Source organism: Tenrec ecaudatus, chromosome 7, assembly GCF_050624435.1.
Source record: "Tenrec ecaudatus isolate mTenEca1 chromosome 7, mTenEca1.hap1, whole genome shotgun sequence".
In the NCBI taxonomy this organism is placed as follows: Eukaryota; Metazoa; Chordata; class Mammalia; order Afrosoricida; family Tenrecidae; genus Tenrec; species Tenrec ecaudatus.
This window is the reverse complement of record NC_134536.1, coordinates 104,579,516-104,604,114: the sequence shown is the minus strand read 5'-3', so window position 1 is coordinate 104,604,114 and position 24,599 is coordinate 104,579,516. Positions and strand designations below refer to the sequence as shown.

Here is a 24,599-nt window from a genome sequence, read left to right as displayed (position 1 = left end):
ACTTCCCTATTATTAAGTATAAATATCATATATTACTGTGATTTAACAAAAAGATCTATATTTAAATGACTTAGAGAGCACCAGGCTTACATCTTGAAAAGGAAAGAAATTCAGGATTCAGAATGAAATTTCAATTCTTCATTTTTATTCTTTAGAAGAGTTTAGTAGTTGATAATTGCTTAGGGTGACCATTTTAGGAGACAGCAGAAAGAGACAATATAGATATGAGAATTAATAATAAAAAATTAGCATTTATATAGCAGCTTTCATTAGTGGATCCTCAAATTGCCATAAAAACACGAATTAATTAATCTTCAGTGCACCTCTGTGCAATGGAGAAGTTTTTATAATCCCTAATGTAAAGCCATCTATTCAAGGTTACAGAGCAAGTGCAGGCAGTGTTTGTTGCATAGATGGCATGCAACCAAAAGATTGCAAAGGTGGACTATGGCCCCGGAAACTAAAGGCAGTGTAAGAGCCTCCGTTTTGAGCAGAGCGCCACAGTGTCAGGTGGAGCTGTGAACGATGCAAAAGTGTATCTGCAGAGGCAACTGATGGGGAAGCTGATGTGCTGAGGATCATAGAGGGGAAACAAAAAGATGCTGAGAGACTTCCAGGAGAGTTGGGAGTCAATAGAGGCCAGGAGGTGTCTTGGGTCTTAGGGGAAAAAAAGAAGATGTTGTTAAGTGAAGATGTCCTAAGCAACAGAACAGTTCTGAGTCTCTGCCCACCTGCATTGAATGGCAAGTTGGAGGCATAGATGCACCCAGCCTGGAGAGCTGAGCCCACAGGGGATGGACATACCCTTTCAAGGATGTGATACAAATATTCATATGAACTCAGGAAGTGCCAAGAAGGGAAATCAGATGAGGAAAGTCAGAGGAGAGGGGACAGTTCTGTTGCTGGGAGTTTCTCTCCAGCGGAATGTATTGTACCTGAGGGAGAATGAAGGTAGGAAAATGAACAAACCAGTAAGAAAGGGAGGGGGGGACAGGTATAATTTTATGGAAGCCAAAGAGCCTTGTTGCTTGGGTGAGTGGGTAGAAGTGTGAATTGACTAAGAGGGAGGCAACAAAGAAAGAGGGAGTCTTCCCAACACTGAGGAAAATGCCCACAGCAAAGGCGCCAGCCTCCAGGGCAGTTGTCCACTGAACTCCCAATTACTGGGCGCAACACGTTGAAAAGATCCATGAAGTTTCTTGGCATAAAAGCACATGCAGATTTTTCTCCCAGGCTAACATCTTTGTTTCTTTCTTCCCATACAATGTGTGACCTTCTAACTGTAGTCAATTCCCAGAATCAGCTTTGAGGCAATTCTGAAGGTTGCAGTTCAGGAGTTCCCGTTGTTATGGGAGAGCTGCAATATGAGTGTGGTAGAATTCTTCACAGCAATGACTCCTGCCCTGAGTGCCTTCAGTCTGCCTAGAGAAGGAAAGCAAAGCAGTTAGTCACCTTCGAGGGGTGAGCATGACACCTACACCTGTTTACACCCCACGCCCCACTTTCCGACCTAGTTGGAATTATGCTCAGATAAATCTCTTCGAAGTTGTCCATGGCGGAAAGCGCTACCAATTTGAGGCTAAATTTTTCTGTGGCAGTTCTTCTCCACCATGAATGATGGAGCTCTCAGCGTAATGGCTTCTTAAAGGGAAAACATTTTAGCTATAATGTCACAGCACCAGTGCCTCCTGTATGCCTGTTAGGAGAACGACAGTAGATAATGTATGTGAAACCCTTAGAAAATGTAGAGCGCAATTCAGATGTGAGGTTGGGTTATTATTACTTCATTAATGCTGTGCCTTGGAGTCTCATGACGAAGCTTGAGTGCTGTACCAAACCGGGGTTCAAGAGGAGACGTGAGACAAAGTCGCCCGGCTTATTTGGGACCTGTGAGACTGTCACTCACAGAAGCCAGCATGGAACTGGCCATTGTGCAGAACCTCCTTTTTTCTTTTTCACCCTTTTGCAGTCTTCTTACATCGTACTGAGGAAATGAAGGGGTGGCCCCATGGCTGTTTTGGTTTTGTTCCAGGGTGAGGGAGTTTTGTCTTTTATGATGCAGCCATACAAACAACATCAGCGCAAACAAAAATCATACTAAAAATGAAGTATGCTCAGGTTTCATTTTCATAGCTATTGTGTGTGCATTAAGCATCAAAGCTTTTTCTTCTTGTCATGCTAACTGCTCCTCTTGTAATATAAACTTTTAATGGCAGATATATTGTCGTTCATTTGTCAATGGAATTCATTCCTTGCTATAAATCTGCTAATGCTTTGTCCAGCTTAATTTGCAGTGACAAAAACAATGAGGTATTTCCCCTTTTAGGAAATTATCCATTATCTTATAAGACATGGATATGATGACATGACGCTATGCATGCACTTGCTAAATATTCCCATTGTGCATGTCCACATTTTAAAATTATTGGAAAGAATTTCTCTCTTTGATTAGTGATAAACCTATATTCTTGTAAATTGTCTTGAATCTCTAGGCTGCCAATTGATCCATTCATAATAGGTTGCTTTGTGGATCTTATTTACTTGCATATTCAAATTGTCCCCAGGTTCCTATAAGAAAAAAAAAATAACAGCAAAAGCAGTTCTCTTAGATTTGTTGGACTGTTATATTGCAGTGAACTCAATAAATAAATATCTACACACACACACACTCACCTTATTGTGTCAGACACTCTGTTAGACGCCCATAATACAAGTATACAAACGTAAGCAAGATTGACACGGATCTGCTCTTCTAAAGGATAAGTTCTATGGGAGAGGTAGATAAGTAAGCAAGTAACAATTTAAATCAGCATGCTGTGGTGGGGAATATTTCTGGGAGGGGAGGGAGGAACTTCTTTTAGTAAGGTGAGCTGGAAAATCTTTTAACGTGATGTATAAACTAAAAACTGAAAGTTGAGATGGAACATGGCTTTGGAAGAGCTGGGAGTGAGATGTTTCCGGCAAAGGAAGCAACTAGTGCCCTGTGCCTGAGGTACCAAAGACATTGCCCTCTGCTCAGATCATTGTAAGGAGCGTTCTTTCAAATGAAGCTGGGATTGGAATAAAAAGTCAGATTATGCAGGACTTTTCTAAATGGAAGCAAATGAAAAATCATTTAAGTAAAAAAAAATCACAATAGTTTATCATCTATCTATATTATCTGTCTATCTATCCTATCTATCTATCTATCTATCTATCTATCTATCTATCTATCTATCTATCTATCTATCTATCTATCATCTGTGTCTGACCATCTGTCCCTTAGCATGTATGCATATATACGTGGTGGTTTGGGAGAGAAATGACAAAGGACCAGTAGTGGGGTAGAAGAACTATTGGGAAATCCCTGAAGTAATCTGGACAAGAGAAGAGACCGTCTCTGACTAGAAAAGTGAAAGCAGAGATGGAAAAGAGTAGAAAGCTCTTGCTGGTGGATTTGATGCACAGGGAAGGAGAACTGGGTAGGAAAGGTAACTTCTCAGTGTCTAATTTGGCCAACTGACATCCAACACCTGATGTGATGGGAAGCACATGAGGAGGAAAGGGTATGTGGAACATAAAGATGGTATTGAAACCACATGGATGAGATGTCATCCAGGAGAGAGGACGAGAAAGCAGAAAACTCAAGAACTCAACATTTAGAAAGGGAGATGAGAAACTGCCAACCAAGAACCCTTGAGGAGGCAAGTACACAAAGCAAAGTCAGAAGAAAGACAAGGGAAGTGTCAGAGGGCTGGGGGTGGGGGTAGGGGAAGCTGAGAGAAAATGAATGCTATTGGGAAGCGAGGGAAGTGACTATTTAAAAACTTCAGAGAGTCAAATAAGTTGAGGGCAGAAAAATGGCCTTGGATTTTGACCAGGCCAACACCACCGGAGGCCTTGACAGTAAGAATTTTACTAGGGTGTTGGGGACAGAGTACAGGTTAGAGTGAGATCTAAATGGAAATTTTGAAAGTGGAAAGAGCATCAAAAGAAACACCACCTGATGTGACAAGGAGGATTATTTAATCAAGTTATTTGGATAATTGGAAATAATATAGAAATGGGGTGATTTATGTCATCACAGAATGTGTCAGCATTACTGACTTATTTTAAAATTACGCAGACTATTTCCGTAATTATTAAATTATTAGAAACATTGTTATGACTTTATCATTTCTGTTAATTGACCCTCATTTTAAACATATAACCATTATTCTAATGACCTTTAAACCTTAAAATATCATTTGTGACAGCTCAGCAGGATATTTGAATAAACAAGTAAGTCTGTTATTGTTTCAACTGACTTTAATACTTTGAAAGGCACTTCAGTATACTGCATGTGCACCAAAGGTGCAAACAGAAAAAGGACTGAACATTCTGGTACTTCTCTTACACCACAATTATTCAATGATAGACATTTCTTAAGATAAACTAAAAGTTGCGATAAGACTACCACATCAGGGAGGTAGGTAAGTTTGGGACTCTTAGGCATTGTTGCTCATAAACTATCATACATATTACAGTGTTACTCAGTATAGATATAGATATAGATATAGATATAGATATAGATATAGATATAGATATAGATATAGATATAGATATAGATATAGATATAGATATAGATATAGATATAGATATAGATATAGATATAGATATAGATATAGATATAGATATAGATATAGATATAGATATAGATATAGATATAGATAGATATAGATATAGATAGATATAGATAGATATTTGTACATTGCCATCAGATTTAACTCTTCAGTGAATATCACATTGATATTTTCTGTCCTTTATCTATAATTGACAAGTTAAAACTAATCTATTTGATCGTGCTCTATGTTTAAAAGGTATGCAAATCCTGCTGTCCCTTTAACTGACTGGCTTATTTGCAGTTATTCTTGTTGCATTTAAAAAGTCTGCAAAATATCAAAGGGATATTAGCTATAAAATATTATACCACTGAACAGACAGTGAACTATATTGGAGAAAGTGCTAAGTGTAGACTCAGATGATAGATGATGAGTCTCAGTTTATTTGCTGGGGAAGTGAATGTTTATTTTAACTCGATTGGCCCTCATTTTTCCTCTTTCATTAAAAAATGGCAACCTTCCAAACTAACTGCCACCAAGTCAAGGCCAATTCATGGCGACCCTAGAGGACTGCCCCTGAGAGTTTCCAACAAGCTCTTCACTGGAATAGAAAGCCCTGTCTTTCTCCTCTTTCATAAAAGGGGAACAATAAATCGTGCTGTGTGCTCACTACATACAGAGTCTAGCATGTTGCAGCATGAATGTATTTGGAGAACTAAAATGTTGGCACAGGATTTTATCCACCTTGAACTACCAATCTGCCACATTCTCCCTTCACTCTCACATATTTTAAATCTTCCCTTTTTCGTTTCCCAGCCTCCCCACCTCCATCTTTGGGCTCCTTTGATTTAATTTTTTTGTTTCATGTTTTTTTTTAATTTTTATTCTTTGATTTAACCTTCCAGGGCTTCCGTTTATGCTACACTCTTGCATTAGAATTTAATTCCAGTGAATTTAAACAGAAGAGAATGTGATCTATTTGTAGCGGTGTATCTATTTTCTTCCCCGTATTTCATATCAACACAGGTAACATCTGCTCTCAGAAGCAAAATCTACTGCTGGCATTCTGGCTTCCCTTCTTTTGCTCCTAGTCCAAAAATATGCAGCTTTTTTTAGTGGCACGTATCTGTCAGTGTTTCTAGCTCTTAGGCAAGGCAGCATTGAATTCAGAAAGGAATGGGGCAACATATGGCTCGGATGACCTCTGGCAACAAAGACCCAGCTCTTGAGCTCTCGCAGCTGAACGGCCTCTTACTCACTCTTCAATCTAACTAAAACTTTCCCATAAGATTGTACTATTTACTCTTCTAATGGAACTCAAAACTCATGATTCATGTTTTATAATAAAATTGCTTAAAATCAAATGCTCCTGTGCTTGCATTTTGCTGTGTGAAGAAGGAATTCTGCTTAATGTACACTTGCAGAAATGCCCTGCTGAGCCCCAGTGCCAAGAAAGCAAGGCGTCCAAGAACAGAAGGGAAGCTCTGACATTTAGTCTAGCATATTGCAGCAGAGTGTGATGCAGTCGGTGGAGCTGGATTTTTATACAGCGCAGTTAGATAACAATTGTGGCAGAGAGATGGGAAAGAGGGCCCCGTTTAATGCCTTCCTGCACATCTTCCCTTCTGAGAAGTCTCCAGGGCCACACTGGGCAATATTGGAGACAAGAAGCAAGGCAAGAGTCCCAAGTTGAGTTTTCATGTCATAAAGCAATCTTCTTTTCAGCTTTCTCCTTGATTTTACGTGGAGGCTAGATTCTCAATCTTAAACAGCTCCATTAAAATGAAAGTAGATCAGAATATTTTAGTGTATTTTTTTAAATGGACTTTTATTTAGAGGAGCCAGGATAGCATAGTGGGTTACATATGGCTGCTCACTGCAAGATCAGCAGTTTGAATCTACCATCCCTCCACAGGAACTAGAAGAGGTTTTCTGCGCCAGTAAAAATTTACAATCTCAGAAACCTAAAGGGACAGTTCTACTCTGTGCTGTGTTGGTGGTGGTGGTGTTAGGTACCATCAAGTCTGTACCAACCCATAGTAATCCTATGCACAACATAGGGAACCCCTGCCTGGCCCTGCACCATCCTCACAATTGTACCTGTGCTTGAGCCCACTGCTGCAGCCACTGTGTCCATCCATCTCATTGAGGGCCTTCCTCTTTTTAGCTGCCTCTCTCCGTTACTCTGCATGACGTCCTTCTCTGGGGACCAGTCTCTTCTGACAACATGTAAGAGGAAGCACTCTGGCCCTACTTCTTCCTAGACTCTGACCTACGGGGTCAGTAGAATGTGGAGTAGACTTGATAGCAGTGAGATTTTTGTTTTTTCTTTTGATATATCACGTTCTGTCTGGGGTGCAAACATGCACATTCCAATACAACCTCTTGCTAACAGTTTGCATTTTAAGACCAGGCACCTTGAATCAGAATCCAAAGGATCTTGTTAAAATATGCAGTCTGATGCCACCTATCTAGGATGGAAACACAAGTGGATGTTGTGAATATGTGGGTTCTGATTCTGAATCTAGGGTGCTCCAACTGGAACCAACCTGCAGGAAGCCCTGCTTTCTGTTTGCTGAAGAATGCTTTGAGGAGTTGGGTAAATACAGCAAGTTCTGGGTCTGTACAGACAGCTTTAATTCCAGCTCCAGAAGCGTAGCCACGTTTCTCAGTAAGCTACGTTACTGCTTTGCTCCTTCCCTGCGCTTGGTTACAGCCAAGGAGCCCCCTGTTTGGGCTGTGAGTCCCTGGTCAGTGATTAAACATGGTGGTAGGTTTAGGGGTGGGAGAAGAGGCAAATGACGCAGAAGAAGCTTGTCCAAAGGTGTACATATTCTTTTCCAACTGTTTATGATTACATAATGTCTTTAATATTTATTGAATCTCCCAGGACCCCATCCCTATTCTCTCACCAAAAACAAACAAAAGTGTAACGAGCAAGACCCACAAATGCAAAAATAATTTAAATCCATCTATGTTATTCTCTACCAACACATCCCTCCCTTCCATTCATCCTAGGCAGTCAAGGGTCCTTGGGGAACAGAGGCTAAGAACAACTTCCTTATGTTAATATCAGGGAGATCGTGTCATCACATGAGATTGCATTAGTTTCCTTTCTTTTCTTGAGCCTGCTGTCTGATTACTTTAGTCTATTAATGCATGTTTAGCCATGATTAGTTCAGGAGCTGTTTAACAGCGTTGGCGTCATAAGCAAGCATTGTCATAACTTCTACAGCTAGGCTTTGCTTGAGTGTGGGTATTTAGTTGGGATTTACGAAATGAAGAAAAATATTCTACTCACCAATGAACAAGAAGGATTATCATATCAGGGCAAGGTGGCAAATACTAGGAAACCTGCAAATGAGAAACCCGGGGATGCTCAGGCCATGGGGAATTTGGTGGGAAGCCAGAGCTTGGTCACTGGGAGGACAGGAGTGCCTACAGGATTGTGCCACCAACCAGAATGCCCAATCTAACTCTAGATCCTGCGTTTCCGGTAGGCAGTGTTGCCGTAGTTTACCTAATGTGGCCTTTACAATGGAGACTTAGTGTGAAATTTCATGGAAAAGAAATCCCTGTTTCTGAAAACTAGTGTTGACAGGTCAAGATAAGAAAGATGCTGTATTTTTAGATACTTCAGTAATAATAATTTTTAAAAGCCCAATGTGAAAATTCAATCATATAAATGGAATATTTTAAAGTGGTAAAAATGTATCTATCCTTCTATGTGAAGAAACTGTGCAGAATATAAAGAAGCAGAATTATCTATATCAAAACTATTTGAATGAGTAACATAAATTTATTCCTTTTTCTTCTTCTTTTTTAAAAAAACATCTAACAGAGAAGAAAATCAAGATACTCAGACCTTGACTTTGAGGTAAGTTTCTAAGATTTCATAATTTGTATTATTTGGATTCAAAATTCATATGTTTATTTAAATATATTTCTCTGTACAGCTCCATAGAGTAATTTTGTTAATGAAGTCAGTCAACTCTTTTGTTAGAACTCATGCAACATAATTAGCTCTGGACAAGATTTTTAACATTCTCATTATGTGTTAAACTGAGATTGTCTGGACAAGCAAGGAATTAATTTTTGAAATGCTGAGATACAGGGATCATTTATTGAGGGGATTGAACTTGATCAGTTCTGTTAGTGGGAAGGGAGAATGTCAGGTTCATGGTTTCTAACATCAAAACAATGATCCCCATTGTACGTCAGTGGCATCTACTGAAGGCGGAGTCTATCAGTAGAGACTCTCTGAAGACACTTGAGCTGATGAGCTAGGGTGTCTTTGCTATTCATTTGCCTTGTTTCCAAATCCCTATTATTTAAGTTCTCTGTGGTAACATTTAGATTCATTGTTTTCTCCAATATCAAGTTTTGGTTCAATGTGCTCCTCTGTTTAGCAAATGCCTTTTCAAAGATGTAAACAAGATGAAAATTTTCATTTTCAATTTGCCTTGAATTTATATTGATGCTGGAAATTACTGGAATCATACCATTTGAGCAGCTTATGCTAAGCACGAAATTAATGATGTTTGAGTGTCACATAAAATGCACTTATGCATCTTGATAATTGGATATGATTCATAGCCTGCTGACATAATTGGATATAATACATAATACATTTCCTCAGCCTAGTTGTACCCTGTGATACTTACATGGAGCTCAATACCTTTAACTTATATTCCACCATTTGCAGTTGCCTCCTACAGCATGGGAATTAGAGAAGCTAGCAAATGTTTATACAGTTGCAGCCTGCTTATACAGCCCGACTTGGGATAACTATTTTATTTTGGCCACAGGTTTTAGCATAAAAATTAAAAACTGTAAATTCAAATAGAAATTATTAAGCCATTTGGACATTTAAATTATTTAGGGTCATGTAAGTGACAGAATTTTTTTCCCATTAGTATTTTCTATAGCGAAGAATAGAAAACTCTACTGTATATTTTCATTGTATTACAAGCAGCAGTAAGTTGTTCTGCTCAAAGGAAAGCATAACACACTGGTGGAAATTAACCAAGTAAACATCCGTGGCATTTGGTCCAAAACTAGGTCTAAAATCAAGCCTCCATACAACCTACCAAAATTATGTAATCGCATGCACTACAGAGCATTTTAATCACACTGTTTCTTTTAAAGCATTAGAAACACTGTTCTTTTTTTGTACATTCTCTATGGCAACTGGTAGCAAGACTCCTTAAGATGATATTTCTTCCTGCCCTTGGCAATCTACACACCTAACCATGGTATTTTCTAATTTTTTTCTGGTAATGGAAAGAAATTGCAACTCAAGAACCCTGGATATGTTCTTCAGATCTTTTATTACTATAATTATTGTGTGATTGCTAAAGGTGTCAAAATTTGAAAGATTGTATTTTAAAAAATAATTTGATTCTAATCCTCTTAGTCTCTTATACCATTGAGATTATGTGACATCTATGGCGTCTTGGTGGTGTAGTGGGTTACGAGTTGGGCTGCCAACTGCAAGGTCAGAGGTTCAAATTAACCAGTTGTTCTGTGGGAGAAAGGTGAGGCTTTCTGCTCCCATAAAGATTTTCAATCCCAGAAACCCCAAGGGGCATACATTGCTATGAGCTGAAATCATGGCAGTGAGTGGGGAGGTAAGTGGTACACATCTCCTGGATTGTGTCCTGAAAATGTATTAACAGATTTAAACCTTGATGAATTTTAATTTAGTTGATTAGTACTTTGCGGATGACTCATGAAGAGGACGTCTGTGTTGTCAGGCTGGATTGATTAGATCCATTATGTCAAACTTGACACCACTACCGCCACCCCACCCTCCGCACACATACCCACTCACATAATTTATTGACTAATGGCCAACTTTGCCTCCTGGTCTCACGAGAGCATCTTTCCTTCAAGAGTAGGTATCACACACACTCTCTGGAGTCTACATATGACAAAAACATTCTGTCAACTCCTGTATCCATAAAATCTTTGTGGTTAGTTGGTGTTGAGCCTTGGAAAACTAAACTGCCTTTGCACAGACCCGTCTCGGAAGAGCCATGCTTTCCTGGAGCAGACAGAGTCTGCGGGTGACTTGGCTCAGAAGAGTGCGACACCGGCTTCTGTTTTCTGGAAAATTTACAAAAATATATATACAGATTTTGTAGATATTTTATATTCTTTACCGAATGAACTCTTGATCAAATTTGTATTTTCAGTCCCAAACAGAATATTTATGGTAAACATTCAGTAAACTCTGATCGCATGCTGAAGCATCTTGAATTGGATTAGATTAATCTTAGCCGGGGCCATGCATGGTCAAGCACAGGACTGCCAGCCCAAATGGCGGTTTGAACCCACCAAGAGGCACCTTCCGAGGAAGGCCTGGTGATCAGTTTTTAAAGCGCGCAGCCTTCAAACCCTTCGGCGCTGTCCTATTGTGCACATGTGGGATCACTGACAGCAAGTAACACAACGTTAACAAGATCATTCCAGTGTAGAAGATGGACGGTTCTAGAGATGACGCTGCCAAGATGCCCACCGTGGGTGTCAAAGACACCACTCAAGGAGATACAGAAGGCAGGTTAAAAGTCCAGGGGGAGAAAAAAGGCACGAATGTTGGCTAAAGGGTGGCATGTTTAAGAAACCAGACAACACACACACACACACACACACACACACACATCCAGGTGCCTGTAGCTCATGGTGACCCCTATGCGTCTCAGGAGACTGTGCTGCAGGGAGTGTTCCCTGGCTGACTTTTCAAAAACAAATTGCAAGACCTTCTTCCCACAATGCCTTCGGGTGGACTCAAACTGCCAATCCTTTGTTTAGCAGTGAAGTGCATGAGTAAGATGCAAATCAAAACTGACTGAAACAGGGTGTGTGTGGGGAAAAAAGGAATAGAAAGGGTGGGGGAAACAGGCCTCCAGAGGGAGAAGTTTTCTCCTAGATTGCTACTAACAGCTGCTAAGGTTTGGTTGTTTGTTTTTTAGTGAGTTTTTTTTTTAATGTTTGTTTTTTCGTGAGGAATTACCTGCTCTGCTCTCAGTTTTTAGAAAGTGATTCTGGCTGGCATATCAGGAAGTGATGGTCTATAGCATGGCAAGAGAGGATGTTGAAATATAAAGTAAGAGGTGATTACAAATCTAGGAATGAGATGGTGAGTGTCCACTTTCTGGAGGCATAGAAAGAGGCAGATGCAGGGCCCGTGGGTTCTGGTCTTTCACCCGGCAGAGGGGTGAGAGGGCAGGGAGCAGAAAATGATGGCTCTGCAGTATTGGATCAGGATTCCCACCGGACCCTTTCAAGATCTCCAGGGGACTCGGGCACATCTCATTCTGACAAGTTCCAGTTGGGGATTTAGGTGCCAGTATCAAATGAGAAATGTAAGGAAAGAAGTGTAAAATAAGCCTTCCTTCTAGAGGGGAGGCTTTTGATAAAGATTGGGGGGCAGGAAGGGGACAAACAACACACTGCCATCAAATCAATGCCGACTCTGAATGGCCAAATAGGATGGAGTCAAACTGCTACACGGGGTTTCCCAGACTGCAAATCTCTACGGAGGCAGACCCCACTTCTTTCATCTGAGACACAGTTGCTGGATTCAAACAATCAGAGTTTCTGTTAGACATCGAGGGCTTTAACCACTCTGCCACCAAGGCTCCCTTGAAGGACGGAAGGTGATTCTTACTAGCCACAAGGTCAGAGGTTCAATCCCACCAGCCTTTCCAGGGGAGAAAGATGTAACTTTCTACTCCTGTAAGATTTGCAAGGAAGAAAGATAAGGCTTGCTACTCTCATAAAGAGTTACAGTCTCAGAAAAGTCACATAACCCACCGATGGTTGTTTTAGCTCGTTTCCATCCGAACAGGGCATAATCATAAAGCTGAGTAATCTAAAAGAGGATTCACGCTGAATATGAGAAACCAATGCTACCACGTAATGGATGGTTACAACTAAAGAGAAGTGACTGTATTCCGAAAGCATCCCGCCCTCTATTACCCCCGCCTGTATGAGCCAGGGCGGGGGAGGGGGGCGGGGGGTGAGGAAGGGAGTGGGGTGGGGCTGACATAACCTCCCAGAGCCTCAGCTCCCTAATCAGTAAAGTAGAGATCGTGGGGTCTACCTCCCAAGGTTATTGTGAGGATTAGAAGAGATAATAATGGCTACCATTTCTGAAGTGCCTTTTATCTGTGTGGTCTAGCGATAAGTGCTTTCTTTTTTAAAATCTTCAAAACAACCCTGCAAGGCAATCTGATTACGAAAATGGGGCTAATGGGAGATTGGATTTCCTGCCTCAGACCACACCATTTGTAAGGGATGGAACTGACATCTAATTCTAAATTTGCACTGACAAAGAGCAGTTAGACTTGACTTATTCCAAATATTTCGGGAATCTTAAGAGAGTGCCCCTAGAAGGTCAAGGGTTTGAAACCACCAGCCACTCTGCGCGGAGTAAGCAAGGCTTTCTACACCGGGAAAGCGTTCCCGCCTCCGGGACTCACGGAGCCAGTTCTATTCTGTCCTAAAGAGTCACTGTGAGTCCAAATCGACTCCATGGCAGTGAGTTTCGTTTTGGGATAGGGGAGAGTGACTGGATACTGTAGGGTCTCAAGACTTAGAGGGTGCATTTCATCCTCATTTTCCTCAGGAATCAAAAACATTACGAAAGGATTTCACCATTTATCATCTCCCCCTCTAAGATCAGCACTAAAGGGCAGCAAAGACGATTTCCTGTGGTTACAGAAGTGTAAAGTGAAAGACGGGAGTCCTGTGAAACTAGCTACTCAAGAGAGTACCTTCATGTCCCTGGGCCTCTTGGGATTGGGAGGCACATAACTTCCAGATCATGTTGGGTGATAGTCATCAGAACCAAGCGCTTACCTTGATTTTAAAAACGCCTAGCCTATCTGCCAGGCACTAAAAGGAAAGGACACTGAATTTTATGGAAATTGGCAATTAGACTATATCTTTGATTATTTCAATAGAAAATCTCTATAAGGTTTAAGAAAAGTGCATTCTAAATGGAACTTTTCACAGGAGTTAATTTCTTCAGAAAACGGGATGTGTTAGTCACAAAAGAATGAGTAAGGTTAATATGCGAGCCTTCATGTTAGTAATAAACGAAATATAGCCATTGCAATGGGCCAAGAAGGTGTAGAAGCATGAAAAGGTCTAAGTAGTTAAGACGATATAAAGTATGCGTGCTACATTGAAAATGACCAATCCAAATAAATGCCTAAGGGGGGAGACTTATTATTTGTGAGAACTAAAACTGCAGTTAAGTTTTTATCCACAAACAGTGCTGGGCTACACAATTTCCGCTGTGTGATGTGAGTTACTTTTCTCATCAGTGGACCCCCCCCCCACTGACCCCGACTAAAAAGAAGTGTTTACATTTCTGAAGAAGAAGGAATCCCATGTGGAAAATCAAAATGAACTCACAGTAGGTACATGAACCACCTACAGGCAACTCGAATACCGCACAGCCCCCCGGTCATCATTGTCAGGGTGACTTCGGGCTGTGCCAAGGAGGTGACCTCAAATCAGAATGAATTTCCTCCATGCATATATATTTGCAATGGATATTTCGAGGTAGGAAGTATGTATAGTATCCAAAATTTCTCACTTGCTTCCATATTCATTTTGGGGTTGGTGTTTATTATTCAGAATCCTTGTTATGAACCTCTGTAGAATACAGAAAAATGCTTTTTGGTTCTATAACATCGCCACCCAACCTAACTTGATGTTTTCCTTATACATTTTTGAGTGTTTCCTAGCAATACAAATCCACAAAAGAAATATCACTCTGTTAAGAATAAGGCTCTACCTATTCAATCAGAATAGGATTTTAAAATGCCAATCAGTGAATGTATTCTCATTTCCATGGGGGCACACTTGGTTTGCTTTCATGCACATGCTTTATCTAGTAGCAGGATGTGGTTGTAAGAAACCAGAAGTGAATTTGACTAACAAACAAAGGGAACTTTGTTGAAAAAGATATGGAACAGTTCACCCTTTGGCCAAGAGCTAGTAGGGATCTTAAATGACAGATTCAAAGCTGTAGCTTTCCAAAGCAAAATTGGGTCTGTCATGAGATAAAGGGTTAATGGAGGCTGCACAGACAATGTCATCAGATGTCCACTTCAGTGGGGAGGCGATGTGCCAGGAGTGTTAACCATCAGAGAAGAGAATGAGGTCCTTGTTTTTCAAAAGGAAAGCTGCCATTGAGGAGAGGGTATTTAATCACAGGACTAACACTGAACTAGAAACCAGTTTTTTTAAATGGAAAAAGACCAGAAAGATAAAAGACAAGAGTAGGAGAATATCTGATTTGAAAACTTTTAATGTAAGTATAGAAATGTAAAGATTGGAGATCTACTTCACTTGGATTTAGGAACTTCCCCTACCACTCATGCTTGTAGGAGCACTGCTTGTCTCTTTAAAAATCACTGTTTTCTGTAATTAGTTTTATTATGGAATTAATGTCTCTGCCCTCATTAGATTTAAAGCAGCAAAAGAGCAGGAACTCGATCGGATTCTGTCACCACTGTCTCTCCAAGAGTGTGGTGCTCATATAAACGATGCTCATCTGTACAGGCTCTAGAATGAAATATTCCTAGATAGATCCCTGGTGGTGAAGTGGGCTGTGATTCACAGGTTTTGAGTTCAAAACTACCAGGCAGTCTATGGAAGGACGATGGGGCTTTCTACTCCCATCAAGAGTTACAGTCTTGGCGATGTATGGAGGCAGCTCTACTCTGTTCTGTAGGGTCACTCTGAGTCACCCTGACCAGACTGCCGTGAGCTGATAAATCAGGAAGGTGACCTCACTCCTAGAACAAAACCCACAGACCAAAAATCACAAAATTACTCTGTGTAGTAAGATTCATTACTATGAAAAACTTTTAGAGACCAAGTCAGTTTTCTAACGAGTATAGCTAACTATTATTATATATATATATATTTAATGATTCCTTGTGACACAAATTCATATTGTGTTGGTATCTTAGGAGCTGGTATTGCGTGGAATACTTGCCTCTCTAAAGACAGAGTATACTACCTTATGTTTGCTAGCTACCTGATCCTTCCATGTTTTCATCCAGTTGCTTCTGTACGGGGGCCCTGGCAGTACAGTGGTGCCAGGGCTCCGATACTAACTGAAATGCAAATCCTCTCATAAATCTCCATCAGCCATCACTAGTCAAATTATGTTTGCCTGGTGTTTCTCTGTAGATCCTGTAAATCTGTTTCCTGTTCACTCTCTCAAACTGATGGGAAGTTAATCGCTCTGTAATTGCTTGCTATGTTTCATGTCCCTATCATGAGTAATGTGACTGCATTCTAGTCTGCAACCACCTGATTCTTCAACAGCCACTCCTAGAGCTCAGAGAAGTGATAATGGAACCATTTGGTTATTGCAAGCCTTTAAAAGGCAGAGTTCTCTCACATGAAAATGGGTTAATGAAAACAAAAAAATAAGATTAGCTAAGCAAATGGTTGTGTAGATGCAAACTGATTGAGTATAGAAATCGATGCACAGGAAAGCATAGACTTTGCTAATAGGTGAAAGCCATAATTTGCATTATTATTTTAGCCCCCACCCTCTCACACACGCTTTGTCCTCAATGAAGAAAAGTGGTTTCCATAAGTGTCTTTTCAGAAGAAGATGAAGTAATATAGTCATTCTCTGTAAGATATATATTTTTTTCAAAACACATACTTATATTTTAAAAATCTGATCAATTAAGTAATGGACTAAATGTTCAAATCACAGTTTAGGAATGTATATAATATACTTACTGTCAAGTACATATGCAAACTGTGAGTTATGAAGTGTTTGCTTAAAAGCAATGTCAAGTCTTACACAGACACAAAACGACAGTCTTGGAGAATGACCAAAATACGGACTTTTACCTTTAAAACACAATCAAGATTTCTGAAGACGTTCTCCTTTAATATAGCACTTGTAAATTCAGGACACTTTTATCTAACTCTATTAGTGCATTTTTCAATGCTCTGTAATAGAAAAAGACTCGCCCTTGATACTTATCCCAATGCCATTTTTATTTATAGCCCTATTTTTTGCAGGATGATGGAGCTGCAAGGAAAGTGTGTAACCAGGGAGGTGGAATATTAACATATTTGTATCTGTGATTTTAGAAGCTCATCAGCTACGCAACTTATGCTCTAAACCCTAATTGTGAACATTCTGGAACATCTAGTAAACAAATATATGGAACCTATGGGTCATATTTTCCTTCTGTGAAACTCAGTCATTATTCACTTGGAAAGTGCAAGGTTTTAGATCCCAGATAAATTTCAGACACTTTAGTGATTCGAGTCAGTGTTAATGATAGGGCCTGGGAGTTTACTCCCCCATTAGTACAGCCAGAAAGGATTTTAGTGTTTATGGAAATAAGACATATAAAAAAAGTAATGTTTCCCATGACAAACATCGAGGGGCTTGGGCACTTTGCAACTCCAAATTTTAAAACATTTTTCCATATCGTAACAATTTTTGTAGAACAGCATTAACTTTTGAATGATGAAAATCTCACACAGAGATGACTGCTACATTTTTAATGCACCCACAAGAGAAAACACTTGTGTGGTTTTTTTGTAATCTTCTAAGTGGAAGAACAAGCCAATTCTCTAAGAAGTGCTGAAGAGAAAGCAAGAATTTGGTACAACTCATTTGTATTTGTGGTAACTTCTGGGACCTGCTGGTTCCTGTTAGTAAAGTGAACATATGAAATCTTTTTTAATGCATAAATCACAGTGGAAATGAAACCTACCGTGTTCTGTTCTTGCAGAAGGTCATGCACACAAGGAAGAGGCATATGGAACTGTTTCAGGAACTAAATCAGAAATTCCAAACTTTGGACAGATTTCGGGATATACCAAATACAAGCAGTATGGTGAGTGTGCTTTGCTTCATCCATCGATCGGTGAGAAGCCAGGTGTTCTTCCTGTTGCCCAAGGAGAACAGGTTGCTGGGGAATTGTTTCGGATGCATGTTGACTCCATGGGTGTCAAAGTATAACTGTGCTCTGTCAGACTCTCAATGGCTGGTGTTTTTGAAGTGCATTTCCAGAACTTTCTCCCAAGATGCCTCTGCAGGAACCTCCAACCTTTCAGTTTGCAGTCTGGCACCTTGATCATTTGCACCTCCCAGGGTTCCCCTTGCAGGAGACCCCCACTCCTGAAAACCAGACAGCATTCTGGGAGATGATTGCCCTCCCTCTCAGTGTGTCTTGCAATTGGCTTCTAAGGGACACAAATGACTGGAATGATCACACATTAACATTTTTTCTTCCTATGTTAAATATCACTGTTTCATGACTTTAATCAGAAATTGCATATAAAAAATAGGTACGCTCCACTCTGTTTAATCATCAAAGTGAAAATTGACGTAATTCGCTTATCCAAGTAACTGACTAAATTGTCCGTTTTCATTTGAATTCCTGGAATTTTGAGGCCATAAAATGCAGTTTATCTTGTGCCTTGGAAGTTGTTAACTGAACCCCGAGAGGAAGTCGGTGGTGCTAGAACAATCTGTTGGTTTGTGAAGACGAGTAATACACACCTCAGCACTGAGGTTTCTACTGTTGATTGCAGTCGTTCTCATTCATTCACTCGCAGCAGCACAGGGCTTTATGCAGTCAAGTGATCCTTTGCGATTCCTTTTTCGCAAGTCACCATTCATTCATTGATTGATTCCAAGAGCAATCTCGTCCAAAGCTCAACAGAGAACTGTCAGTTTTTAAACCTCCGTTTTATCTTCCTAACTGAACATTAGGAGCCCTGGTGGCACTGTGGATTAAGTATTGGGTTGCTAATTGCAAGTTGGGCAGTTCAAATCCATCAGCTGACCCATGGGAGAGAGATGCCGTTGACTGCCCCCATAAAGATGTACAGCCTCAGAAATCCCACAGCAGGGCAGAGTCTGCTCAATGGACTGGGTTGGGCTAGGAAGTTGAAAGTATAAGCACTGCAGGCAGCATGTATGTAGCTTCATGTTTCCATTTTGGTCCTCTTCATGCCTCTGCAATGCTGACTGCGGCTGCTGATGAATGCATCGCCTCTCTGTGGGAGTTGAGTCAGTAGCTGTGAATGAAGGTTATAAGAAGTACTACAGATTTTAATTCTTGGTTGGTCTCTAAGTAGTTCCAGATGCCAGTCTTTCTTACTCTCTTACTCAATGGAAGAATCCTGAATTATTTGTACTGCCAATTGAATGCTAACCAGATAGAAGATATTGCATATGTAGAGGTATATGTGAAGTGATTCTTCCTTACTGACTTTTCTTAATAGTAAGCTGTCGATTTTTAGCAAGCAGAGAAAATGAGAATGATACCATTGATGTTAGACCTAAACATATTAGCAACTCATTTAGGAACATTGAAAACTAGCCGTGAATTAAAGAAGCTTAATTTATTTAAAAGAAGAAGAGTATATTTACAAATCTAAAAGACGTATGAACAGATTCAGCCGGATGACTGCTATAATATGATGATAATTTCTCCTTTGGTGTGTGCTCTGGGAATGAAATCATTAATGGCACAAATATCTGTATTTGTATCTCAGTTTTCTGACAACCAAAATAGTCTACTAATTATGTCACATGTCTGTAGCAACATGCTTTTTCTAAGAGAGCTTTATAAATATTTACTCTCTGAGAGGTTAGGAGTGGGGAGGATAGAGTTGCCATTGGTGTGTGACGATTGTCCCAGATATTTGAGCACAGGAAAAAGGACCAGAAGTTCCTTATTCAGTTCTGACTAATAACAAACACAAGTGAGTTCATCATCCTGGTAGCTGAGTTATATAATTTGTTGTGGCACATTGCTAATGAAAAATTGCATAATGATGGATAAAAATATTTTAAAATTTCTTTTCCCCTTCCTTTTGATGGCTATTAACTCACAACACCTGCCCAGCACTGCAAATGATGGGAATGAGGTACAATAATGGAATTTAGGGACACAAAGGAAAACCAAAAGCCCATTTAGTCCATTCCCTGCTTCCAAGTAGGACAACATTTAAATCCATCTACAAACAAAAAGGCACCATTTAATGATATCCAGAGAGAGCAAGCTATGACTTTGGATCTGCTTCACAACCCATTTACAATCAAGACCTCTTTCCAAATAGCCTACCAAAATTTTTGCTTGTTTTGAAAATAAATACAACCCTTTTGCTTTGTCTTCAAATATTGGTAGGTAGGAAGAAAGAAAAATAAGCAATGGATGGAGGGACAAATAATTCTGAAAATGCAAAGGAGAAAATATGAAAGGAGGGATGGATGAAAGGAGGTGTAGATGAGGGCTGAGAGGGAACAGATGTGGGAGGAAAGCCGGGACTTGGAAGGATATCCTACCTCTGGACTCAGGAATTAGGGGGAAGCTTAGGCAGCCTAAATGATATTTTGGATTAGTCTGAATTCTCCTATTCAACCAATATCTCATTTGAACATTCTGTAGCTACTGATGCAAGCTTAATACCGCATTAGCATTTTTGGAAGCTCCATCACCTTTGCCTTACATTGAGTTTATAGTTTATTAAACTATTATCACACACTTCAATTTGGTTACATCTCCTGTAGTCTGGACTTTTTCTCAATTATTGCCAGGAAATTCTGTTAAATGCAGACCTGGTTTATGATGGGTAAGACAGACCTCTATCACTTGATGCAACAAATTTACACCAGTGGATCCTTCATTTGGTGATTGATGATCTGGTCCCTGTAGGACCCCAAAATGTGCCCTGATGCCTCAATGATGATAAAAGGAATTCTCAGTTCAGGGCCTTGCATGACCTGACTGCATTTCACCTTGCCCATGCTCTTCTGTTATTCTTTCTAATTTCATCCAACTAAACTTGCTCTCTGAGCTCCGCGCTTTCCCCTTGCTATGACCGCCGAGCTAACACTTCCTGCTATGCAAGCACGCATGTTTCTTCATGGGCAAGCCCATCTGCCACATGTTCTTCATGGTCAAGCCCATCTGCCTACCCGCCTGAATGCCGCTTTTCATGGCAAGGCTCATGTGCTTCCCACAGACGGCCGTCATCTCTCCATCTGCTCTGCACTCCCCTAGCTCTTTGACGAGCTCATAAATAGGAACAGAAAGGTGGATGTAGACAGGTACACGCCCTCCTCACTCATTAACATGATTAGTTTCCAACAACCAGATCAGTATGCAAATATCAGCATTGTGTCAAACACAGATTGACAACATCAGATCACAGGATGGAGTCAGATTAAATCGTTACATAGCTCTAAAAATTATATTATTACATCACTACCAAACCACTGAGAACCATGGCCCAGCCAAGTTGGCATATAACCTTAAATGTCACAGCCCTTATCACTCGTCTCTTGCATATGTTGTTCATTTGCAAAATAATTGCATAGTAGATTTTCACTATTGCATAAATGCAAAATATTAGTTGGTGGGAAAGTAAGTGGATGAAGAGTGAGTGTGGTTTTATCTTGTATCTGTCTGTAACTCTGAGCATTTTTATAATAAGTATGATTATAAGGAACATTTTTAAATTCCTAGGCACCCACTAGGTCGTTCTCATCTTTTTTTTTTCAATGTTTGTGGTTTCACTTTTCACAACTTCACAAGTTATGTAAGTTTTGATTGTTCCAACTCTTTGGGCACATTATATAGAGTGCATTCCTGTTTTGCAGACATTGAAGTTGACATTCAAAGAAATTAAATTTTTTGAAGTATAAGGGGAAGTGGAAGAATGGAGCTTGGACCTGCATGCAGCAGGCTTTAAATGGTGTGCTCGCTAGTGGATCACATTTTACATATAGATCACGTGATGGCTCGCCTTCATGCGCAGACAGTGTTTGACACAGAGGACCTGGTAACATTGTGGACGGGTGGCAGGGAAGGGGGGAGGAAATAAATGAGGCAGAAATAAAGAGAGAGAGAGAGAGAGAGAGAGAGAGAGAGAGAGAGAGAGAGAGAGAGAGCAGGGGAGTTGGCTCATAAAGCAAGATTTCAAGGAATTAAGATTAAAGCAGAATCAGTTTCCCAAACATATCCTGGAAGTGAACTTTTATTGAATCTTTATTGTTAGCTACTTTTTCTTGTGTTTTTTTTAATGCTGAAAACATCAAAGTTTTGCGAATACTTATATAATATATAGTTTATAGTATTTTCATTGATTGCCTCCAGCATATTTATAACTTTTTTAAGCAAATCTTTTTGAGATGATGTTTAATAAACTAAGTGAGACCCAGAAAATAATTGTAGGACCCATTACATATGCTACTTGGCTGTAAGTACTTGAAGTTCTGCTTTGGCTAGATGCAGAGCAGTAGAGAGCACACACAGCCAATGTACCAAATACAACAGGAGTGGAGCTATGCCTGATACAGCATGAAAATGCATTTTCATCAGAATAAAATTTACCAAATAATAAAAATTACCAACGGAATTTTAGGCCTTTTGAATAACTTTAATGTTCCAGAACAACAGAAATCAAGACCTTGTACAACAGGAAAAGACTGCATTTTTTTTTATATGCTTGTTTGTTTTCTAAGAGGCCCTCTTTAAAACTTCCTATATTTTTTAAAGCTTCATATATTTTTTTCAGGATAAAACTGAACGTAGACAAACAATTAAGAGTTCATTAACCTTCATGCATAAATAAGGACTAATTTTAGTGATTCTCTGTAATGAATTTAGAGCCTGGTCTAGTGTGTAGAAGATAATTTTGGGGGGCATTTCCTCACAAAACAGTAAACAAATTCATCTTAATCAAGTATCCCATAACTTAGCATCCAACAAGTTATCCACTGGGATTTTAGTCTTTTAAATAATTTTTTCCAAGAATTTTCCTGCCAGGGTTTTTAGCTTGCTCACTGATGAGACTCAACATAGTCCTATCCCAGTCATGTTCCCTCATTTTATAGAATGCTTTAAAAACAAACATCAGTTTGAAACAAAACAAGCTGTCTTCTAAATCCTAACAAAACATTAGGCAGAGAAGCCTCTAGTGATTGTATTCACACACTTATTTGTCGCACACCGACAAGGTGGCAGGGCGGGGAGGGTTCATAATGAGCAGAACTGGAATCTGTATGCAGGAAAAGGAATCATGGTTGGTGGACATTTTCAAAGACCTGCTTTTATTGTTTCCCAAGAAACTGTGGGCTTTGAAGTAAAGACTTTTATTTATTAACTTACTTGCCATCGAGTATATAAAAATGTGTAGGGACTATACAGCATAAACATAAATCACAAAGCAAGGGAATATCAGCGATACTTTGATATCCTAAAAATGATAATGTCTTCAGAAAAGGCGATCAGAAATAGGACCTAAAGTTCTGTTTCTAATGAAATTCTGTTTTATGAAAGAGTTTGGGTAACTATTTATACCTGGTAAATAGCATACCCCATTAAATATTCTAAAACTTTGTTTATCTGAACACAAGATGTGCCGTATTTATTTATTTTTGACATTTAAACTTAGCCATGCTCCTTCCTATTCAAACCTCATCATGCCAATTAATATGTAACAAAATGCCCTAAACAAAGGAAATAAACAGTCTGTGTTGCCTTCTAGAATGTCAGACACTTTCTGTGATTCCTGAAACACAGGATTTAGGAGATTCAAGAGAAGGTGTTCGGCAGCCTGTCGCCGGACAGAAGCTAGAATCAAGAGGATTTCCTGCAGCTGTGCACAATTTCCAATCAGCTCTTGCCTGTAATCATATAAACTGGACCAAGCTCACAAGCATGCTGCCTTCCTGGAAATGTCAACAAGCAGCGATGCCAGTCATCAAATAAATGCCTCTCTTCCTCTCTTTTCTCAACAGGAAAACCCCGCACCAAACAAGAATCCCTGGGACACTTTCAAAAGCCCCAGTGAGTACCAACATTACACCACAATCAATGTCTTAGACACAGAGGCTAAAGATGCTTTGGAACTGAGGCCGGCGGAGTGGGAGAAGTGTCTGAACTTGCCTCTGGATGTGCAAGAGGGTGATTTTCAAACCGAAGTTTAACACCATCAGAGTGGCCTGAGCTGGTGGAGGCCAACCATCTCATTGCACTGACACTTGAAAGACTTGGGAAGCCTGGCCTTTCTAGCTGGACAGTGGGACTCTCCTCTGTCAGGACCTCCATGTGCCAAACGTCAGCGGTGTTTTTGTATGGTAACTTCTCACTAGGCAGGCTGGTGGGGTGAGGACCAGGTGTACAGTTCTGACCATCCTGTGTTGTAAGTACCCGTGGAATGGATTTGTAAGGTAATCTTTATAGATAAACCTCAAGCAACGATTCATGTTGTAACCGCTTCATATGGTTTAGTTTTCAAAAAACTTCACCATGAAGCACAATGTATATATTTATGCAGTTTTTAAAGTTTATAACAGTCTGTTTGGCCATTACTACACTTTTTACTTTATAATATAAAAGCAAAGTTTTGTCATTAAATGAATGTTTGTTGAGCTACATTCTTCATTGCTTTAAATGCAATAAAGTAATAATCTCACTTTTATATGAATAATATATTTCACATCTTTATTATTGCAGTTTTCTCTAGAAAGCTCTGAGTAGCTTTCTCTGCTGCAGCTGTGTATAAAATATTTAAAATGTTGTATGGTGTAAATAAACTTTTGTCTACATATCAGTTTTTTAGTGCATTTTATTTCGGATTTGTTGAACACAAATTTACATATTTATGAAGGTTTTTTTTAATGCAGACACTCAACATGTATTCATGCTTTTAATAATATACCATTATTATTCCTTTGAGGCTAATGATTTATCCAATGTAACAGTAGGTTTGTATTGTGCTTCTGTATTTTCTACTCAAACACCTTTTGGAACAATGTACCATGCAGACGGAGCTTGTCAGAAGTCTGCTGCAATACACTCTTACATAAATATGTATGCCCCCCCCACATCTTATGGCAAAAAGACTACTGCTAGAAAAGAGTAAGTCAACATACTAAAATATTAATTCAGGGAAAACGATTATTTAGGTAATGAAGTTTTATGCATGCTTTAT

General features: G+C 39.6%; 1 protein-coding gene across 1 annotated transcript in view; it reads left to right on the top strand.

Moving 5' to 3' along the window:
* The window catches only part of ADGRB3 (adhesion G protein-coupled receptor B3), a 796,551-nt gene extending 772,613 nt beyond the window's left edge, over positions 1–23,938 (top strand). Inside the window, exons 28-30 of the mRNA XM_075554045.1 lie at positions 8,422–8,457; positions 17,378–17,482; positions 23,404–23,938. Coding sequence (XP_075410160.1) covers positions 8,422–8,457; positions 17,378–17,482; positions 23,404–23,592 — 330 coding nt within the window. The 3' untranslated portion in view covers positions 23,593–23,938. The remainder of the gene's footprint in view (positions 1–8,421; positions 8,458–17,377; positions 17,483–23,403) is intronic.
* Positions 23,939–24,599: the final 661 nt, after the last annotated feature.